General features: G+C 40.7%; 2 protein-coding genes across 7 annotated transcripts in view; one reads left to right on the forward strand and one right to left on the reverse strand.

Moving 5' to 3' along the window:
- RTN4IP1 (reticulon 4 interacting protein 1) overlaps window positions 1–12,339 on the forward strand; it is a 24,462-nt gene extending 12,123 nt beyond the window's left edge. For 2 of the 4 annotated variants that reach the window (XM_010403355.3, XM_039569224.1), the window contains exons 7-9: window positions 331–514; window positions 1,839–1,931; window positions 12,203–12,339. In XM_010403355.3, the coding sequence (XP_010401657.1) occupies window positions 331–514; window positions 1,839–1,931; window positions 12,203–12,319 (394 nt within the window). In that variant the 3' untranslated portion in view covers window positions 12,320–12,339. Of the gene's footprint in view, window positions 1–330; window positions 515–1,838; window positions 1,932–2,588; window positions 2,954–12,202 lie in introns of those variants that run through there. The other 2 variants (XM_039569222.1, XM_039569223.1) reach the window with 2 other exon arrangements.
- A 1,075-nt stretch (window positions 12,340–13,414) lies between these two features.
- The window catches only part of CRYBG1 (crystallin beta-gamma domain containing 1), a 98,414-nt gene continuing 91,364 nt past the window's right edge, over window positions 13,415–20,464 (reverse strand). For all 3 annotated transcript variants that reach the window (XM_039569218.1, XM_019287759.3, XM_039569219.1), the window contains 2 exons: window positions 18,184–18,346; window positions 13,415–15,055 (listed from right to left, as the gene is read on the reverse strand). In XM_039569218.1, coding sequence (XP_039425152.1) covers window positions 14,967–15,055; window positions 18,184–18,346 — 252 coding nt within the window. In that variant the 3' untranslated portion in view covers window positions 13,415–14,966. The remainder of the gene's footprint in view (window positions 15,056–18,183; window positions 18,347–20,464) is intronic.

The following is a 20,464-nucleotide window of genomic DNA, read 5'->3' on the forward strand; positions in this document are numbered from 1 at the left end:
CAGAGCTCTAGAAGGCTTTAAGCAAGTACAGAATGTAGTCATGCATCTAAGTTTGCTTTTGGGAGTTTAAGTGTACTTTTTAAATAGCCTGTGTCTGCTGCACAGTGAATGAGCAATAACCTGTAAATTTCAATCCCATTGTACATTAAGCTGGGACTTCGCTGAAGTTCTGGGACTTTCTTAGTGCTATCTTGCAGGCTGATTATTTTATTGCATTGCAGTGACATGTAAATGTGAAGTATAGCTGGTTTCTGCTATTAATTAACTTAATTACGGTGAAGTTATTTTTCCCATATCGAGATTTTAAACCTGTTCTTTATATGTCTGCAGGTTTGATTTTATCCTAGATAATGTTGGCGGATCCACTGAGAAGTGGGCACTAGATCGCTTGAAGAAATGGTCAGGAGCAACATATGTTACCTTAGTGACACCTTTCCTGATCAATATGGACAAACTTGGAGTGGCTGATGGCATGTTGCAAACAGGAGTCACTGTTGGTTCCAAAACTCTCAAGGTATTTGACAAAATCCTATGTACTTTGATATTTTGCAGTACTTTAGTGACTACTTCTGTGGCCTGGATGTCAGTCACAGAGCTCATGGAGAGGCAGCTGTTGCATTGTCCTCATATGTCATTAAGTACTGAAAGAAATGTGTTGGGGTGGTGCTGCTGGGTGTATGTAGTAGTTTGGGGAGCTTTGAAGTTTGATTCCTTATTGTGCCTTTTCCATTGATTCCATTGTGGCCTTTTCCCTATGGCCTCCCTAGTGAGTCCTGCTGACAGCCAGGGTTTAATAGTAAACACGGCAAATCCCTGCCTCACTGAAGTGAGGGCAGTTTTGTTACTTGCTTTAGGCTGGTCAGGCTTTCTCTCAAAACATTGTTCCATGACTGATTCTCTTCATCCTGTTCCAGCACCAGAGAGTAATAAGAGTGGTCGAGGGTGGCTAGGAAGTCTTTCATCTCTTTCGTGTTCATGTGTCTGGATGGTGATACTGATTTTTCTAGTTTTCATAAGTGGATCTTAAAACATTCTGCCAGTGGCCAGATCAGTGGGGCTTTTTAGAAAGTTTCCCTTTCTTCCCTGTGCTTGTGTACTCGCTCTCCAAATGAATGCTTTTCAAGCAGTTGCTATGGTATTCCTGCAAAGGCTTGGCTGAACAGGATTTTAAGTCCTGCAGCAGTACTTTCACAAGAAAGATAAAATGAAAAGGCAGGGAAGAAATAATGTAATATTATTTTTCAGATTGCGTGTTTCCATGATGAAGAGAATTCTATGCCGTATATAAAAATCATGTCTCTCTGGCAGATGATGGCTCTTACTCTTGTAATAGCTTACTCAGAGGAGATGCTCTTGACTTGTGCCTGTGAGATCTTCCCAAAATGCTTTTCATGTGAGCTGCCATCTGTCACTGGACAGTGATGACTTTGGCAGATAAGATGGTGGAAAATGAAGTCACTGATACTGAAGTGGAAGGTTCTAAATGTCACATTGCTGGGTTTATTTCACCCCCTTTGTGAATGTACATGAACACATAACATAGTTTCTCTCTTATGTAACAAATAATGCTGTTTCTAGCTGCAGAGACAAGGTAATTGTTTTCCTTTACTAGCTGACTTGTATAATTGGACACAAAATTCACCCTGATCCTATTGTGGAACACAACATCCTAGTCTGTGCATTTAATCCACATGCTTAGGTGCCATTTTTTTCAGACACTAGTATATAATTTCCATGTCTTTTTCTTGTTACTTCTTTAGAGATTCTGTCATTAATTTTAGTTCCCATTTCAGTTTGCTCTCATGACTTTTTAATAGATTTTGTGATCTTTCTTGCAGCATCTCCTTAAAGGAGTCCATTATCGGTGGGCATTTTTCATGCCAAGTGGCCCAAATTTGGATGAAATAGCAGAACTGGTTGATTCTGGAAAGGTATGTCAGTGAAGGTTACTTGCGTATTTGTGCTGGAAGAGATGCTGCTTGGACTTAAAAATGATGGAGTTCACTACTGGGAAATAAAATGTTATGAGAGTCACGGTGAGGAAAACTAGTTGAGAATCAACTTGTTCCAGTTTCTGATTTCTGCCTTTTGCATGGAATTTAGGAGTTCATGGTCCTTAAGACTGTTCTGCCTTCTCCCTCTTGAGCGTACATCTTTAAAAACACAAAGCTTACAAAGTTACGAGGAGTAAAGTCCAGTGATTGTTTGTTTTTGCCAGTGGGAATCATTTAATATGAACTCTGTATGAAAATTATGTTTTAAGAGTTCTCCTTTGGTTCATTTGGGCAGAATAACATGGCTGTGTATCTGCATATGCAAAATTGCTCAGCCTGGATGGTTGGGCATCCTGCCCGAAGTGTGCGCAGAACTAGAATATTCTGGTTATTGCAGGTAATAGATGATATCCATTGGCAGAGTGGTGACAGGAATCTTGTGTTTCATTATTTCAGTGCTGCAGAGTATGATGTTTGTGCTAATTCAGCACAGGGACTTGGAATATTGTGAGCATTCATAAGCTTCTGGGGAATCTTAGTGGACTTGGGGGAAAAGCCAAGATAGATTACGGTGTGTTTTTGTGATCTTTTCAGGTTTATGAGCTTCTTACAAAATATATTGTGGGAGTGAACAGTTTATTTCCTATGTTTTGGATTGTGTGGTGATACAGGTCCCAGCAGTGTCCTCTTTGGGAATTTTGGCAACATGAAATTATCCAAGAGTAGAGAATATGGACAACTGCTGTTAATCTTTCTGTGTGGTACCTAAGCAGAAGAGTAAGCAGAATCTGCCATGAGTGCTGGTAATTCCAGTATGTGAACTGCCATCTTGTGCTCAAAATTTGTGCATATTAGTAAAATTTAGATTTCTCAGAGTGTTGATCCCCTTTCTTTTGGTATGCAATATGTTCCGGAGTTTGGAAAAGAGTAAATAAACTGCTGTTGTACTTAAGATCTGATTGCTTCTACTTTGCCATCTCAGTGCTGCTGGTAAGAAAAAGTTCTCTGCTTTGCATTATGTCCAGTGCCATAGGCATAATCCTGTGGTCAAGAAAGAAGCTGTAGAAGGTGGTCCTCATCCTGTGATTGCATTCCGTCACACTGCTAAATTATAAGTGTCTAAGAAAAAGAAATGCCCTTGTATTTGTTCTTACCATTTGTCCTGCTCTCAGCCAGTTGCAATTTGTTTTGTGTTCTTCTCCTAGCTTGTATGCAAAACAAATGCAGAATATGCTCATGAAAGCCTCTTGGAAAACACCTGTTTATGCAATAGAGATAGGGCTTAATCAGTGTTCTTTGCTTAGTAACCTGGACAGGTGAATTGCAATGCCACTTAAAAGGTACGTCATACATACATGAATGTCCTGATGTACTTCTGGTTGTAAGATGATCATGAGGACAAAGATGTTTGCTTGGTCTTTTATTCTCTGTGCACAAACAGGTCCTAACGTCAGACTGTTTGTCTGCAGAGTCATTATTCTAGCAGCATTTTACTCTATTTTGTGCAATGTTGTAAACATTTGAGCTGTCATCAGGATTTTGTAAGACCCAGTTGTGTTCCATTTAGACAGCTATTAATAAGACTGTGACCTTTCTTGTTTAGACACAAGAGTTCTCTTAAATGGACAGACCATACATTCAGAAGAGTAGGTGCTTGGAAAAAAAAGGCAGGAGAGAATCACTGGAGAAATTGTACCACAATTTCCTATAAGTAAGTGAAAATAAATGTTTATGTTTGAATAGGAGAGAATAAAGGAGAAAGAAAAAAGCACAAAGCAATGAAGTGTATCAAGAAGGCTTGGGGAAGCCAGCAAATTGAGTTCATGTAGTTGAATTTGTTACCTTTGAGTGAATATTTTTGAGTAATGCAGGGGGCTTTTTTTAAATGTTAGTCTTTTCTGTTAAAGACATCTTAATTTTGAGATTGTATGAAGTGTGAATAAGAGAGCAGTTAGAAAGCTCCTGAAAATGAGCAGCTTTTTTGTCAGGAATAAATGATGAGGGGGGATTAAACGTAGGAAATTAAAAAGAGATGATGGTTTAAAGAGATATTACAGTGAAGCATTGAAGAGCATACCTCTGAAACATTTACAGATCATTTTGATTTTACAGTGTTTCTCCTTACAGTCCTTCTGCACCAACAGAGATTTTTAGTTCTGATGAGTTCATCATGTTCCTTTGTGAAAGCAAAAGGATTCTCAATCCTTCAGTGGATGAGCAACAAGCAATTTTGTTTAAAGTGACTTGGTTTTCACCTGGATGATCTTTGCAGCAAGGAATAGAGGTTTGCAAAATGTCAGCTCTGAGGAGGAGTTCTTTTCACAGCCTTTTTTTAATGGGGAGGAGAAGGAGAGGATTTGATGAGTTGGTAGTACAAGGAAAAGAGAATAATTTTCCTTGTGTAATTTACCTGCACATCAGTCAGTTTTGGGAATTGTAAAACCATTTTCAGTTTATGAGCTGTTTTCTCTGCCTTGAAGCTGGACATCTTTCAAAGAGACTATTGCAAGACTGAGGGTCTGGGAGACTGCTGCAGCAGTTGTGGGCATGGAGAAAATCCAGTATTTCCTTGACAAATTTTAGAGATACTGGCTACTTTCTCTACTCCTGGGGAATCCCTGTTGTGGTTTGAATTGCAGCAGTTAATTATGACTCAGTAAGGACTGTCTTAATGTGGGCTCCACCAAATAAGTTGACGAAGCCCATGTCAGAAGCTGCTGTGTCTCTTTACACGGTAGAATGTTCCTGGTGAATTACTAATTCTCATCTAAAGACAACTGAAATCAACAGAGCCTTTAATTCAGGACACAGATCTGCTGTCTGGTGAAGCATCATCACTGAAAGGCTCGTTAGGAATTAATTTGGTGTATTTGTGATCAGTGTTGTGGATTTAACATTGACAATTTCCGGTTTTGCTGCTTGCCCAGAATTTTCCTCCTAAGGACGTCATATAGTCCTTGGTGAAAATAGGCCGAATTCATATAAGTACTTAAGTTGGTAGAAAGCCTCTAACTCATAACTGAGCACTAACTTTGCCTTTTATAAAGCCTGGTGGAGGAAGGCAGGCTCAGAAGTCTCCTTAGTGTCATAAGCAGGAGCACTGAGTGTGTTGTGTGTTCCTGCCGGATCATGATAGGATGTGGGTTAACCTGCAGCCCAACAGAAATGTGACATTTTCATTTTAATTCAGTGCTATTTAAATGCAGTACAAGTGTGTGTGCAGTGTTTCTGGTGACTTAATACTCTTTCCTTCAGGGTGTTGTTGCATTAGATGGGCTGATGGGTAAAAGTTGTTTTTGCAGAAGGAAGGCTAAAGGGCAAACAGAGTCTCCAATCATGAAATGGATAGATCATTCTCTCTGATGTTTGCTTTTTAGATAGATGTTCCAGCACAGGCACCCACAGGAAGAACAACTTCATGCCTATATTAATGTAATTTGTGAGTAGTGTTGATTATACATTTTGCTGAAGGCACTAGATGCTTTGGACTTAGCACCTGCTGTTATGGTTTGGAGGGCAGGATGCTGACTGTTCTTTGGCCCTGCTGCTGTCCTCTTGTGCAATGCTGAACAAATCACATAACATTTTGCTACCATAATTTCTTGATCTCCTAATGTGGGCTTAATGCCCTTTATCCAGCTTCGGTGATTTACTCTGAGATACCTTGTTAAAATATGGAATTCAATTGTTTTCTGTTCCTGGTCTTTCCTATCCAGGAAGTAAATAACACAAATGAATATGGTCATCCACTTTGACATGCCATGGGTTCTGAGAGTTGGCCATGATTTAAGATGGTTTATACCTACTGCTAGTGTAGGTCATCACAGCTTCTGGACTCAGTATCTTAACCTGTGTGTATTGATTTGCTTCCAATTCATCTTGTTACAGTTCTGCAAGTAACTTTTTCCCTGGCCCTTATTGTACTATTGCTGTATTTCTCTCACCTGTATGAATATCAAACAGTATATGTAACACTGAGTCTTTGGCTGTTCTCCAAACATGGTATCTATAGATGTGGCCTTTTCTACAGTAATTCCAGACTTTATGACTGTGCTGAGGTATCCTAAGGTACCTGAGAACTCGCCCTCGCGTGGTGCCTGCTTTAGTCTCTCTTAGAAAAGGCACTAGGGTGCCTAAGTACAGGGATTTCTGCACTTAAATGTCTAAATTAACTAGAGATCAGTCCTTCTCCCCACTCTCTGTAGTCACTCACACCTGCTCTGATGACCATCTTTCTTCATGCTAAATTGCAAAGCTTGCACCTTTTTTTTTGCTTTGCTTTTAATTTTGTGTTTTCTTGTTGCAGTGCATTTGCTTGCCAGGTTGGTTGGCTAGAGCACAGAGATGTTGACCGAGGAGGGGTTGCCAAAAGCTCTGTTCAGCCCTTTCTCTTCCAAAAAGAACCTCTATCTGCATTTTGTCACGGCCACCAAAAAAAAAAACCCACTGTGATTTTTATTAAAACACAGCTGCTCCTGTTCCTCCAGGACATGGTAGCTTGCTTATGCTCTTCATGAAAGTGCTGTGTGGTTACATCACAAAGTGTCTGTGAAGGGCACTAATGGAAATTTCACATACTGTGGGAGATAGGGTTTGAATATGTAAATTCACATACTCCACAATGAGGTCTGGAAAAATTTCATCGTTGTCTACCAGGCATTTAATCAGATGAATTCCCTTAACCTGATGTAATTGTATATTGTGTGGAAAGTCAGTCCTGGTGTTCTGAGCTCTAGCCCCCTAGTGTAGGAGGGAATTGTGCCTAGTGCAGGTATAAAGTGTGGGGTCAACAAGGCAGCTCTTGTCTGCTGTGAGTTTAACTTGCTGAGACCTAAGGAGATGTGGACCATGCAGGACCAATTTCTAATCTCTATATATGATATGCTTTCATATGTAAATATGTATTTATATACAACTGTACTAAAGTTGGTTCTGTCTTAAGTATATGGTGACATTGCCCCAGATTGCTTTAATTACCAGCATAAATATCAGGACAATTACCAAGAATGTGCCTGACAGGGGATTCCAGAAGAGATGAATTGCTTTTCCTTTAGTCAACAGTTTTTCAGCATGGTCCAGTACGTAACTAAACCCAGGATCCTCCTTATTTCTGTTGATTTAAGCTTGGGCTAGGCTGGCACACATTGCAGTTCTGGGCTTGTCCCAGTTTCTTACTGCTCTTCATTGTGTTCTGTAGAAGCTGTTCTACCAGGGCTACTTAACAAACGAGAGATTTTTGAAGCCTCTTCTATGCTCTGAACTGTACCCTGATAGCCTGCTTAACTGGGATTTGCCTGCTAGCATTTGAATAATTGTACATGATACTCATGAATTCCTGTGGGCTACTGTTAGAGATTTGATATGAAAGAACGTACTTTGGCTTAATAACCAAACAAATAAGATCTGATAATACAGTTGTTGGTAAGATGGCTGTGGGATTAGACCCTGGGACACTTGCCTTCCATTCCCATGTCTTAACCACTGCAGCACCATTTTTCTTATGGGTGTATTGTTGGATCAGTTTTACTTCATTTAGGTATTTGGGATAGAAATATCATGTACCTGATGTCCTTTAATGTGCTCATGGATGAAAGTGCATATTCTCTGAAGTACAAGTTAATAAAAAACACAGCAAGGAAGTTTTTTACAAAACATTCAAAGATGGGGCTCTGAGCAACCTGGTCTAGTGGAAGGTGTCCCTGCCTATGGCAGGGGGAGCTGGACTTGGGTTCCAACCCAAACCATCCTACGATTGTATGCTGGTACTGTGCAGTTGCAATGCTACCTGTACATGTGACCAGAGCCAGCTGTTCCAGAAGGTGAGAACTTCAGTCTTTGTCTTCAGTGAGGGCTGACCCTAGGACTTGCTGTTGGCAAGCAATATGAGGCTCAGCATACATTGTTGCATGCCATTTTAAGGGGAAGAAAGGATGAAGAAAGGGGTGAGAGTAAGATCCAAAGAGCGTGGAACATGAGTACAGCAGAGAAGATGCTCAGCTAAAGCAGGAGTGTCCCAAAACAGCATCATTTTTCCCTATGGGAAGACAATAAAGTAACAAATGGATAACCAGTTGTTTAGTTCCAGGACAACGACTGTTCTTTTTAACGATTTCTATTCAAGATTCTTGTTGACATTGATGAGAGACTCACTAAAGGCCAAAGGAGACTATCGAGCTCTGCCTTTGTGCTCACAGACCGCATTTAGGCACGGTGGTAATTTCTGGAGGAATATGGCCTTTGTCTTTTAACTCAGCTAGTCAAAACAGCAGGCAGGTCTTTTCCATTCCAGGAAGCCCTCAGGAGGATTTTGATGTCTGGTGGAGCACATCCCAGCTTTTGTTCTGTGCACATACAAGTACCTTTCCTGCGGGGTGCCGTACGGGAGCCTGAGCAGCCTCAGCAAGGCATAGGAAGGGGATGTGCTGTGGGAAGCAGCAGCTGGGAGGGAGGGAGGCAGTCACCCAAGCAAGGCTGCCCGGCAGCTCTGACACGGGCATCCTTTGCAGACCTGGGGGAGAGCCAGTGCACTGTCACTGTCCTTTGAGTGAGGGCACTTTTGTCCTTCCGCGCTTTGAACTAGGCTTGCGCTCAGTTCGTCGCTCTCCTGAGAATTTCAAGGCTCTCGCTCCCCCTCCAGTGGCAGGAAAGAGCTCCACGCGCTGGAGCGACTTGTTACTACTATGAGGGTCAAAGCCGTCTCCATTCCTTTCATGTTTTTTCACTTGTCCCTTCCTGATAAATTCAAACTGTGTCCTTGTTACCGCAGAAAGTGAGACTTCCAAGGATGGGCCTGAATTTGTCATGAGTAGGAGTGTGTTCCTGCTGACCAGTCCACTCCTGCCAGTGCTGTTCACTGCCTTGCTGCATTCAGAGGTGGAGGGGCTGGGACACCACCTCTGTGCTGTGTGTAGGATAGCCTTAATCAGCATCAGCAGTTACTCTTTTTATTTTTCCAAACACATGAGTTCATTTCAAGAGACCTGAGATTCGTTTCTATAGTATGTCCTGCATCAGAGAGAATGAAGAGGAGGAAAATACCTTTCAGGCCCAATCTGTTTTCAGATAAACATTTCAATGTGGGTATGTGTAATCCTTTCTCTCCCAGACTTTAGTTTAATCCCTTTTCCCTGAACAAATAGGTGTCCTCTGGCAAGGACCTGATGCGTGGCTGTAAATAGGCAGTGTTTTTGTTATCCAGTTAATCTCCATTTATTATCACACATTCAACAAACAGCAGACGCTCCCCTACTTGTTTGTCTGTTCACAGGAAGAAATTTTATCTTAGTCAGTGGATTATGGTAAAGGCTGAGTGAATCACTGTGCTGCAACACGGTCAGCCCTTTCAGGGTTATTCAAACAATGGGACTGTCCAGCCAGTCAGATAAAATGTTTAATGCTCTAGATTGCCAGGATCATCAATTCGGTATTCATGTCTCTCTGTAGCACTGCCTAAAGCCAGCATTTAAATGAAGCTAGAGGTTACATCAATGTAGCAGATGGGTTTTGAGCATGTGGTGGCTGCAATACACACGGTGTTTTGAACTGTGAGGCTCCTCTGAATCACTGTGTCACCACTTTTCAAATGCAATGCTTTGAACTCTACCCAGCAGGTTGAGTATGTAACCCTCTGTGAGGGTTATAAGCTGCAACCTACAGTAAGGGACTGCGGGTTAGCAGACCAGTGAAGTGTCTTGTTTATGTTTTCTCAGTTGCTGCACATGTCTGAAGTTAACTTCTGCCTTTCCCTGGAATCCCTTGCACTTTACATCCCCTGTGCTGCTGCTCTGCTTTCTTCCCTGAATACTTTCCACCTCCTCCTAGACTGTTGCCATGTCAGGGTCATCTGTGTCCATGCTCCAGCAGGCTGGGTTTCTATATCTCTTTTTTTTCCCCTTAATTGAAGCACAGCATTGTACACAACTGCCACCAACAATGAGTACTGTACAAGTGCTTGGCTCAGCAAGGTTCATGAACTGTGTTTTCCCAAGCATCTGCTGTGAAAGCAAGGGTTGGTCTTCCTCAAAACAGTCAGTACTGATCAGCAGCACGTTCCTCCTGCTGATGGTCACGGCAGCTGCAGCTGCACTCAGATGCTCAGTTTACCCCAAACCGTTGTCTGATTCAGTGTTTTTGCTGCCTTGGGTTCACGTCCCTGACTTTGCTGATGTCCAAGACAACATTTCTATTTTGTACTGAATGCTGACCAGACATGAGTTTGTCTTGAACATGATCATTTATAGCCAACATTTCTTCCTCAGTTGGGGTATCTTTGTGGCTCCTCTGCTGTGTGTTACTGCTCACTTTGCTAGAGGTTGGTTTACAGATATTGTCCAGGCAGAACAAGGGAAATAAATTACTCAGCCTTTTATGTTGCTGCGTGGCAAGTTCAAGGCACTTGGTAACTATATTTATTTGCACAGTTGCTCTCAAAGTGATTTGTCTGCTAATTCTGATGCATTCTTTGGAGGGGGTTTATTCACTCCTGATTTTCTGCCTTGTACAGTTTCACCCTATGGCTAAGCTTGCCTTGACAAAATAAAAAGGAAAATCTAGTAATAATATTAGGAGATACTGTGGTACAAGTTGGAGTACTGATGTCTTGGATTACTGTTATCATACAGGCAAAGCCAGCAGTTATTTAAGTGCAAGTAGTGGACATCAAAGTAAGGCACAATGTGTAAATGAAGGGGAAATTAAGAGATTTGAGAAAAGGACCTCCCTGAGCATGGACAGCTATCAGATAGCATTTGTTGTGCCATTGGGGAGGGTGCTGGATGGACAGCACTGCTGCTTGTAAAGTGTGTGTGTATGAAAACCTCTCCTTGGTAGTGCTGCACACTCACCTTCTAAGCAGCATGTCTGAAAGTAAAACTCTTTGTCTTCTGGTAAAAGCAAGGCAGCTTTTTGAAAGACAGCACCATTCCAATGCTGGCACATTGTTTGTGTCCTTACTGCTGCTGTATTCCTTTTCTGTCAAGCAAGACGCATGTCCTGCCAGCACAGGGAAATTACCAGTTCTGGAGTATGCAACAAGAGATGGTGCATGCTCACAGCTATAAGGAAAATGCAGAAAATATTTTTTCCCTGACACAAGTGAATAGGATCTTCTAGCACTGTAAATAGTGTGTTTGGATCTTTGGTACTTCAAATCTTCATCACTGCAAGCGCTAGCTGCAGACTCATCTACTGGTCATGTTTTCCTCTGGTAAGAGGATTAGGATCAGTGCAAGAACATCCACTGGGCTGGTATTATGGAATCCAAGGTAAAGGACCAACCTCAGGGTAGGCAGATCTTTGGTAGGAGGTGTGGGAGGTACTTTTGTATACAAATCTTATTTTGGCATTTGGAATGCTGACTCAGAACTTGACAGTAGAAAAAAACCTCTTCCCTTGGACCAGCAGTGACAAATATTTTTTAGAAGAGCTGGAATTTCTTCTGCTTCTGTTGGTACACTGTGCTATCTAAAGAAAATGCTTATAGGGGTTTCAGGCTCCTTAGTTAATAATGGGGAGAGTGAATAAGTAGTTTCACTGTTGCTAGAAATGAGTCTAAAACAATCTAGAAGGCCACTCTACAAAATTAATGCCAGAACAGCAGTTGATGCAAGCTGGGCTTAATAATGATTTATGCCTCCTGGAATACACAGTGGCTGAGTTTTCAAGTGTAGCTAAATGATTTCAGCAACAAACAGTGGTGAACTTTTTTTTTTGTACTTCACTTGTGGTCTTTTAAGGGTACTGAGCCATGTACTGATGCAGATAGGCATCAGATTTATAGATATGTTTAAAATATCTGACAGTGTGAGAATTCGTGGGTTTAACAAGAAAACCAGTAGAGAAATACGAGAAAAAAAAATGTTCTTTCTGTCAGTATATCATTGTGGACAACAAAAAGTTAAACCACAGTGTCAGTTTTTGAAAGGATGAAAACGTTAGAGCCTTACTTGGTGACTTTAGTGGTAGAAGCCCCAGGTAAGGGCTCTAAACTGTGCTAGTAGAGGTGTTTCAAAACTCGGGCAAAGAGCAGCAGAAAGCCTGCTTCTGCGTGCAGAGGTATCTCTGAAAAATCTTAAAATCTAGTGGCTACAGGGCAAGTTCTGTCCTAACTACCTTAAAGAAACCTCCCCCCTCTCTTCTACAGTTTTGAAGTGCGAGGATGATGCATTACTTTATTCCTAATATAGAGACATTTTTTCTTTATTCTGTAGATTCAACCAGTTATTGATGAAGTCTTCTCTTTTTCTGAAGTTCCAAAGGCCTTTCTGAAATTGGAAGGAGGACATGCACGTGGAAAAACAGTGATCAATGTAATTAGTAGACAATAAAGTATCTCTAATCATTATTCTGCCTGCAGTCAGTCCTTGAACATGAATTGGTATGTAGCAAGTGTTTCTTTTTTAAAAGCTCATACAGGATGCATAACTTAAAGTCTTGTTTTAGAAAAGCCTGTGATTCCTTTGCATGGTGCCTGTTAACAAGCAGACAAGACATACTAATGTCCCTTAGGCATTTCTATCTGAAAACCATGTTAAAAGTGTAACTGTGACTTTTGCAGAACACCCCTCACTCTTGGAATAAGAGGAACAGTCTGCAGCATTTTCCTTTTGTACATCTTGGAGCTTTTCTTTTCCAGATGTAAGTCCTGAAATGGACACCCTTATCTACTTGTCCATATGAAACCTGTGCTGTTTTTCCTTGGCCTTTCCTAGTTTTATTTACCTTCACTAATGTAGATTATTACTCAAGCTATTTCATTCTCAGAACTAAATGGTTACATCACTGTCTCAAGACTGATACTTTGATCTTGTTATGGCAACTCTCTCATGACATAGCTAATCTAAATAGAAGCATGGAACAAAATCAATCTGTAACTGATAATTATTCTAATTGCCCAACTCGTGGCCCAGATTCAGCTGACTGCAGTGCTTATGCAGGTAGGGTAGACATGATTTTGTCAGTAGCCAGGAGCCCTTGTTCCTGCTGTGTCCCATCACTGCTGGTGAAGTACTGGAGGGGGTGTTTGTGTCTGGTGGGCTGGTTTTAAACTTGCCATTTTGCCAGAGATGGGCTATGGAGTAACTTCCCCTGCAATTATGCAGGTGGATTGAAGGAAAATGGCAACCTCTTGAGTGAGAGCTGTCCATTTGCTGCAGTGCAGCTGTGGTGGTGCACAAACCATGTCATGCAGCACTTGCACCTGCGGACGGAAGTGGCAGCCATGTGAATGGTGACCCCATGCACAAATGCACTGAACACGTGCTTGCATAGAAGAATCACCCATTCCTCAGAGCCTGCAGCTATTCTACACCATGTATTCACTCCTCAGGGGCTGGCTGTCACAGAGGAATTATGGACAGAGATGGGCACAAGATGAACCATAAAATTCACCTTTCTACCTTTAAAAATAATTTCAATAAAAAGTTACCTAACTTAAATTTATTTTTAAAATGCTATATTATATATAGCAAGAGCACATCAATATGACAAAGTACCACTGTTTGGAACCAGTAACAACATATTTTCTATTAAGGACTAAAAGCAGCACATTTCAGAGCAACAAAACTTCAGTGCGCCTTTACAAAAGGAAGAAAATTAGTAAGGCACTTCCTCTAGGGTGGTAATAGTAAAAGCACCAGGCACTACAATAGTAATGAAAATGTTAATTTTGAACAGACTTACTATGCAAGACAAAGGCCTGGATGCTCCTAGGAGCAGCTTGTAATAACACTGGTCTAAGCCAGAACAAAACACAGCAGCATAGTACAAGAGTTTGTTTGTATTTTACCTTTTTGCCAACATTATTAAGGAAAACTAACATGACCAGGTTCAAAGCAGGGCAACAGAAGGACCTCTTTCAGTCATCAGGACATCCTACTTGTCACAAGTTCTTTACTAAACCAGATACACTTACTTGGAATGGGCACAGCCTTTGTGGCTGGGCACATATCCAGGCTTGGCTGTGCCCTTTCCTAGGGGAGTCTGACACTTCTGTCCAATGGGGAGCCAGCAGCCCCCCACAAACATTGCTCTCCAACATCACCAGAATGTTTGGGGAGTCTGGCATTCTCCATGGTAAGCCCAACAGGCAACGGCTGGAAAACTCAGTAACCACAGTGCTTATGTGCTGTTGGAGTCATCTTTAGTGATATTTTCCCTAAGAATTCTTGTTTTCTATAAGATTTTGGAGTTCAGGAAGACTCTACTTACTGAAATTGTTTTAAAAGGTACAAATGTGACATGGCAAAGAAGAAAAATAGCCACAACTCAAGAAGTTAGGCAACCTAGAAAATGGGCAAATTCTTCATATTTCAATGCATCCTTTTGCCAGCCCTCTCTTTTTCTAACAAAATATCTGCTACTTTACATCCTCTATACATGAGAAAATCTAGAATTTTTTCTGCATTTAGGACTTACTATATTAGCTTACTAACTAAACTTGAAGCCACATGTTAAAAATTCTTTGGATGTGCTGTACTAGCAGTCTTTAAATTTTCAGTAAACATAAGTTTGTTCCAGTGAACCAAATATATTAATTTCCCGTAGTGAATATTTCTCTATACTACAGCTCATAGGTCCACGTTGCTACAGCCACATATACACTGCACTCCTGTCCTTTGTAAAATAGGTTACACTTACTGACTATTCTGGGTTAACTACACACTGACAGAATTGTAACTCCATGTGGTCTCACCCGTGTTTAGTTGTCCCATTCTAGCCTGAGGCATACTGCCACTTTCTATCCAACACTGAGTTGTAAGGATTCAAAAAAAAAAAGGTTTTGAGATACCCAAGCTTTTATAGGGATAATAATCTTGGATAGGGAGGTGAAATCATTCTGTTGCTTGTTCTTTTTAAAATTGTGAAGAAAAGACAAAACTCTCATTGTTGATCCTGTATCCTCCAGAGATGGCAGTGCTGATTCCAGTGTCCAGAATAGTGGCCAATTCAAACATCATCTTTCCTTCTTTGGGTTTATACAACCAGCGGTTCCCAACACTGCGTTAACTTTTCTTCACTGGCTGTGTTGACAACGACATGGTCACAATCATACTGTGTGCCTCCTGTAGAGAGAAATTTCAAAGAGGGGAGATTATCTTTGAAATAAGAGACAAATACTCTAGGTCTCAGAAAAGCTCTAGTAAGAGCTGGTGTAGACAGTTTCTCTTCAACCCATGGATCTGAGAAGACAAATGTATTTTCATCACTGCCTGCTTTTGGAATTCATTTTGAAACAGTTTTTGAATTAACCAGGATCAATCTGCCTTATTCTCTCCACCCCTTCAGTAATTCAGTTTTTTGGCTTTTTCAGCCTGGATGGAAAGGGAAAGAAACACTGAAATACACTCAGTATTTCAGTGTTGAAGACTGTCACTTCCCAAAAGTCACACTTGACTAATTCAGTTTTCTTGCAACAGTTGTCAATTGTCACTTGGCTCTGAAAATGGAGTGAAGATGTTTAGATGATGAAGTAAGTCCTGCTACTAACAGACAATATGCATGTGACCATGTCAGAGACAAGGTCTGGCACTGGTTTACTCCTTGCCATTATAATCCTTTATTTTGACCAGAATGTTCAGCTGTTTGCACTGGCAGCTGAGCATATCTGAATGCAAAATAAGAACATTTCTTAGAAGAGCTTAATCTGCTTACACGATGCAATGCCAAACACGTTCTCATAGAAGAGCACCATTAATATTCTGACTTAAGAAACTGGGAAGCAAAGACACATTTGACTAGAGCTGAAAGTCAGAATTGATGGTTTTTTCCCTCAGATCTAGTACGTATTGCAGAAATGTAGGACACGTGCATCTCCTGTAGTACAACACACCTGCAAAGCAAGTGGTATTCCCACTGGAAGCAGCCATCTGAGCCAACCATTTATACAAAGCACTGCAACGCTCCCACGACCACTGTCTTTGTGTTCTGCGCCCCAATTGCCTCACCCTCCCTGACTGAGCAAAAGACAAACTTGACAGCTGAAAGCTTGTGTTGAATGTAACATACTGGGCTATGTAGCTCATGTTATTTTTTGTAGCTCAGTTAGCACTGTGAGTGCAAAATTTGTTTTTAAGTGGTGTCTGATAGAATGTAAACACGCTAAAATGGGAAAAGATGGGATTTTTTTTTCAGTGGACGGAGAGACTGTTTACTTTGATAGCGTGGTGTTCTGGACAAGGCTTTGTGCTGTGCCAGTTTGTCCACAAGGTGGCACTGGCAACTGCACAGTTAAACAACTGCATTCATTTGCTGAGGAATTCTTTAATGCACAATTCGTGGTCCAGAATGGATCAGCAGAATTGGCAGGAACAGGCAATGTTCCTACTAGGCTTTCTCAAATAAAAGCCACATGTATCTACTGTTTTGTATTTACTATACAGATTTACTTTGTTTTAAAGCTAAGAGTGCATCTATACTTCCACCACCAGACCTATCCTTTGTGAACTTCTTCAGTTATAAATGCAGAATATATAATTGCCTTCAACATGATTAACTGAAGAAAAGGCAATGCAATAGTGTTTCTGCTTGTTTGGTGCCACTTAGAATGGGCTTTAAAAAAAGGTATGCAGTCATTGTGACTAGACTCTCCTTGAACTGGAGTGGTTTTGTTAAGTTTATAGTTAATCTTCATTAGCTTTTTGTGGCAGTAAAGAGAATTTGTGACCATTTGTGCCACTGTTGTATTATGGTCAGACACCAGATAACCCTGATCTCACAGTTCTGACAGTCCTACCCAGCTGTGGTGGGTGATTGTCCCACTCTGCTCTGTGCTCACCCTGAGTGAGCAGCCTCACCTTGAGTCCTGTGTGCAATTTTGGGCACCACAATATAAAAAAGATACAAAGCTATTAGAGAGCATCCAAAGGAGGCTACAAAGAAGGTGAAGGGCCTTGAGGGGAAGCCATACGAGGAGCAGCTGAGGTCCCTTGGTCTGTTCAGCCTGGAGGAGAGTGAGGAGAGACCTCACTGCAGTTTACAACTTCCTTGTGAGGAGAAGAGGGGCAGACACTGATCTCTTCTCTGGTGACCAGTGGCAGGACCTGAGGGAATGGCCTGAAGCTGCATCAGGGAGTTTTAGGTTGGATATTAGGAAAAGGTGCTTCCCACAGAGGGTGTTTGAACACTGAAGGAGGCTCTCCAGGAAAGTGGTCACAGCACCAAGCCCAACAGAGTTCAAGAAGCGTTTGGACAATGCTGTCAGGCACATGGTGTGGCTCTTGGGGTGTCCTGTGCAGGGCCTGGAGTTGGGCTTTGATGATCCTTATAGGTCCCTTCCAACTCAGGATATTCTATGATTCTAGGAGTTCAGTCCTGTTTAGTTCTAAAATGCTGACTGTTGACTGTGATATTTTTCTGGTTGGTTTGGGTTTTTTTTTTGGGGGGGGAGGGTGGTGGTTGTAATTGATGTAATTAATGTCATAGCATCAATTAAGAATTAATTTTAAAACAGCTAAAATATTAATAGAAATAGAATAAAACAGATATAGAAAATGTTTACTCCCCTCACCCAAAAAAGCAATTATGTAAGAACATTTGATTATGCTAATTCTCCTAATCATTCAATTTTCTACTTTTCAGACTTTCTGTGAAGCTCTGAAAACAAAGTTCAGAAACAGTATCTACACAAATCAAATTACTATGACAAAAGTGACTCCAAAATACACATCAAGTGCTCACAGACCCTAGGCTGCTATGGCAGAGTCTCATGCTTGCCATAGCAGCATAACCATTAATAAACAAAAACCCCCCACCTTTTTGCATCTAATCACATCAGTATACAAGCCTGCTATTGCTTTCCTAATATCCTTTGGCTATTTCATCTACAACTACTAGGTAAGAAAATTTGCTCTATAGAAATTAAAGTTAATGAGAAGTTAGGTTGTTCTTGCTTCAGCATTTTAAGTAAACATATTCACATTGCCCAAAAATTAACTGAGGCTATCTACAGTGAGTGGACACTGAGAATACAAGATAAGCAAGTACTGTGAGTTACTAAATGGTATGTAGGAGAAATGAAATGAAGTCTTAGGGCCTGTATAATTCAGAAGGTCAAACTAGCTGATCGGGTCTTTTTTGCTTCTAGATTAAAGCAACTAAAGCACTATCCTTAATTTATAGGCACGTTTAGTGTGTATCCCACTGCAAATACCATGTAATTAAGACCCAATGTAATGAGATAACATTTGCTTACCTTTGATATCTAAAACCAGCTTGGGTTTCATCTTGCTATAAATTCTGCCATCGGGACTAATATGCCAATATTGTTTGTCTTCATTCCGCTCAAATGACAGACCAAGTTTAGAGCCAGGAGTTATAAGATTTCCAACAATTGTCAAGCAGCAATCCTCTGCCATCTGTGTCATCAGGAAGGCAACAGCAATTACTCAAAATGGCCTTACTTCTAGTGTCAGCTGGTTTTTTTTATCAAATAGGAGAGATAGCATCAGGTGAGAATAGAATTTAGGAATTACTTTCCCTCAAGGAATCTATTTTTGCCCCAAACTCAAGACTCATTTTTCTTTTGTTCCTGTTTCTGCTGACACTCTCCACTACACAGGAACTGTAAAATAACTACCCTGTATCAGATCAAAAGGAACAATTAGCACCTGTCTCTAGCAGCAGCCAATAACCAAAGATTACATTGATACTGTGGAAGATTACATTGACCGAACTCTTGTATGCAGTATGTTCCTGGTTATCTCTTCAGTCTACAGCAATTGCCAGCCCAGAAGCTTTTCCATGCATCCCCATATCTTTAATGCTCATTTTCCATCCCATGTGTAAATTTATTAGTCACTACCCACCAAGATCAGTGATTTTACATGAACACTCTTGTGTATCGTAACCCTTCGATACTGTGGCAAGCAGTTCCAAATCCTAACTACCACTATTTTAAAAAAATTAGGAATAATTTGATATGCAACTAGTTTCATTTGATACTCTCCTCATCCCTTGATCATTTTAAGGGATGTCTTGTCCATGCTATGTTTGCAGAGACTTCAAGCACACCATCCTTCAAATGGCTAAAATGTCCTCGCTATTTTGTCTCTTCCTTCCATAGAGGCTCTCCATTTCCTCTGAACATTCTTTTTTCTTTCAATCACTTTTAGTTTTGCAGTAACCTTTTCAGATAAAGGACATAACTGCACAGTATCAAGTGTATGCATTTCACAGGGTATCACAGTAATATTTGCTTCTTTATTCTACACTCTTTTCCTAGTCACTTGTATTACTTGATTCCAAAAGTCTGCAAATGTATTCTTGGTTAAAAAAAGAGCTGGCAAAAATTAAGCTTACTTCAAAGGATTATTAAGGCTGTATTACTAAATAACAGTCAATTTTTCTAGATAAAGTGATTTTCAGTAGATCACCACAAGCTGTGCCTTTTAACTACTGAATGCACTTCTGTGGCAGGTTAAACACTCATCTGCCATTGTTGAAATGGCCCTAAATTATTTTTACAAGTGCTTTTGAAAGCACTATTTCTTGAAAAAGTCATACTTCTGACTATCATAACCTAGGATTCGAGTAAGTCGATTTAGTTGTGAAATTCCCGTTTGTATCTGAAGCATTCTCTAGTGGAACTAGGAAAACTCTGAGCTTAGACATTAGGTCCACTGGGCCAGTACTTCACCCATCTCCAAGAAACTCATAAAAAGTAAGGAAACCTGCATTCACATCTATTTCTGAAAAAAGGAGCAGATTGACTTTCATATCCTGCTTACTGGTTATCCCACATACTTAAAACGGCCCTTCCTTGAAAACCCCAGGCACAACCCAAGGTACTGTGACACAGTCACTGAGATGACCCAAGCTTACAGGAAGGTGCAGGTTCTTCCAGTGACCTATGTCTGCCTATGTGCAGGTAGCCCAGTTTTCTTTGTAATATGTGGTAAACCCCAATTTTTGGTTTGTGCAAAATGGATTTACTATCATTCGCCAGAAAGATGGCAGAGCTCTGTAACAGTTCAGTCACTTAAGATCAAAGTTGCCAGCTTGCACTCTGCACTAAGCTACCTGATTGCTATACAGCACAAGCTGTGTATTTTCTGTGCACAGAAGAATTGCTTTGTGAGATACAGAAAAAGGGGCAAAAACCAGGAGCATTTATCCAAAGCCGTATAATACAGCACTGCCTCAATATGAAAACTTTCAGTGACATGTTTGAGAGGCACCATCAAAAGAGAAGTCTTTTGTATGTGATATTAAAGCTTTTAGCTTACTTTGCATCATTTTGCTGTCTGCATAAATCCCTTTTACAACTGCATGTGTCCTGTAAACATGTCCGAACAATGCCTTAGCTTATTAACAGTAAGATTCTTCCCTCCAGCATAGATGACATAGTTATAAATGGCTCCTTTGAAGTTACACAATCCTATAGAAAAAGTTCACATGATTCTTTGCAGTCAAGCTGTTTAACAGTATTAAAGTAACTTAATTTTCTTTTGGGTGGCATCCCTACCTAAGACTGT

Source organism: Corvus cornix, chromosome 3 (assembly GCF_000738735.6).
Source record: "Corvus cornix cornix isolate S_Up_H32 chromosome 3, ASM73873v5, whole genome shotgun sequence".
NCBI lineage: Eukaryota > Metazoa > Chordata > Aves > Passeriformes > Corvidae > Corvus > Corvus cornix.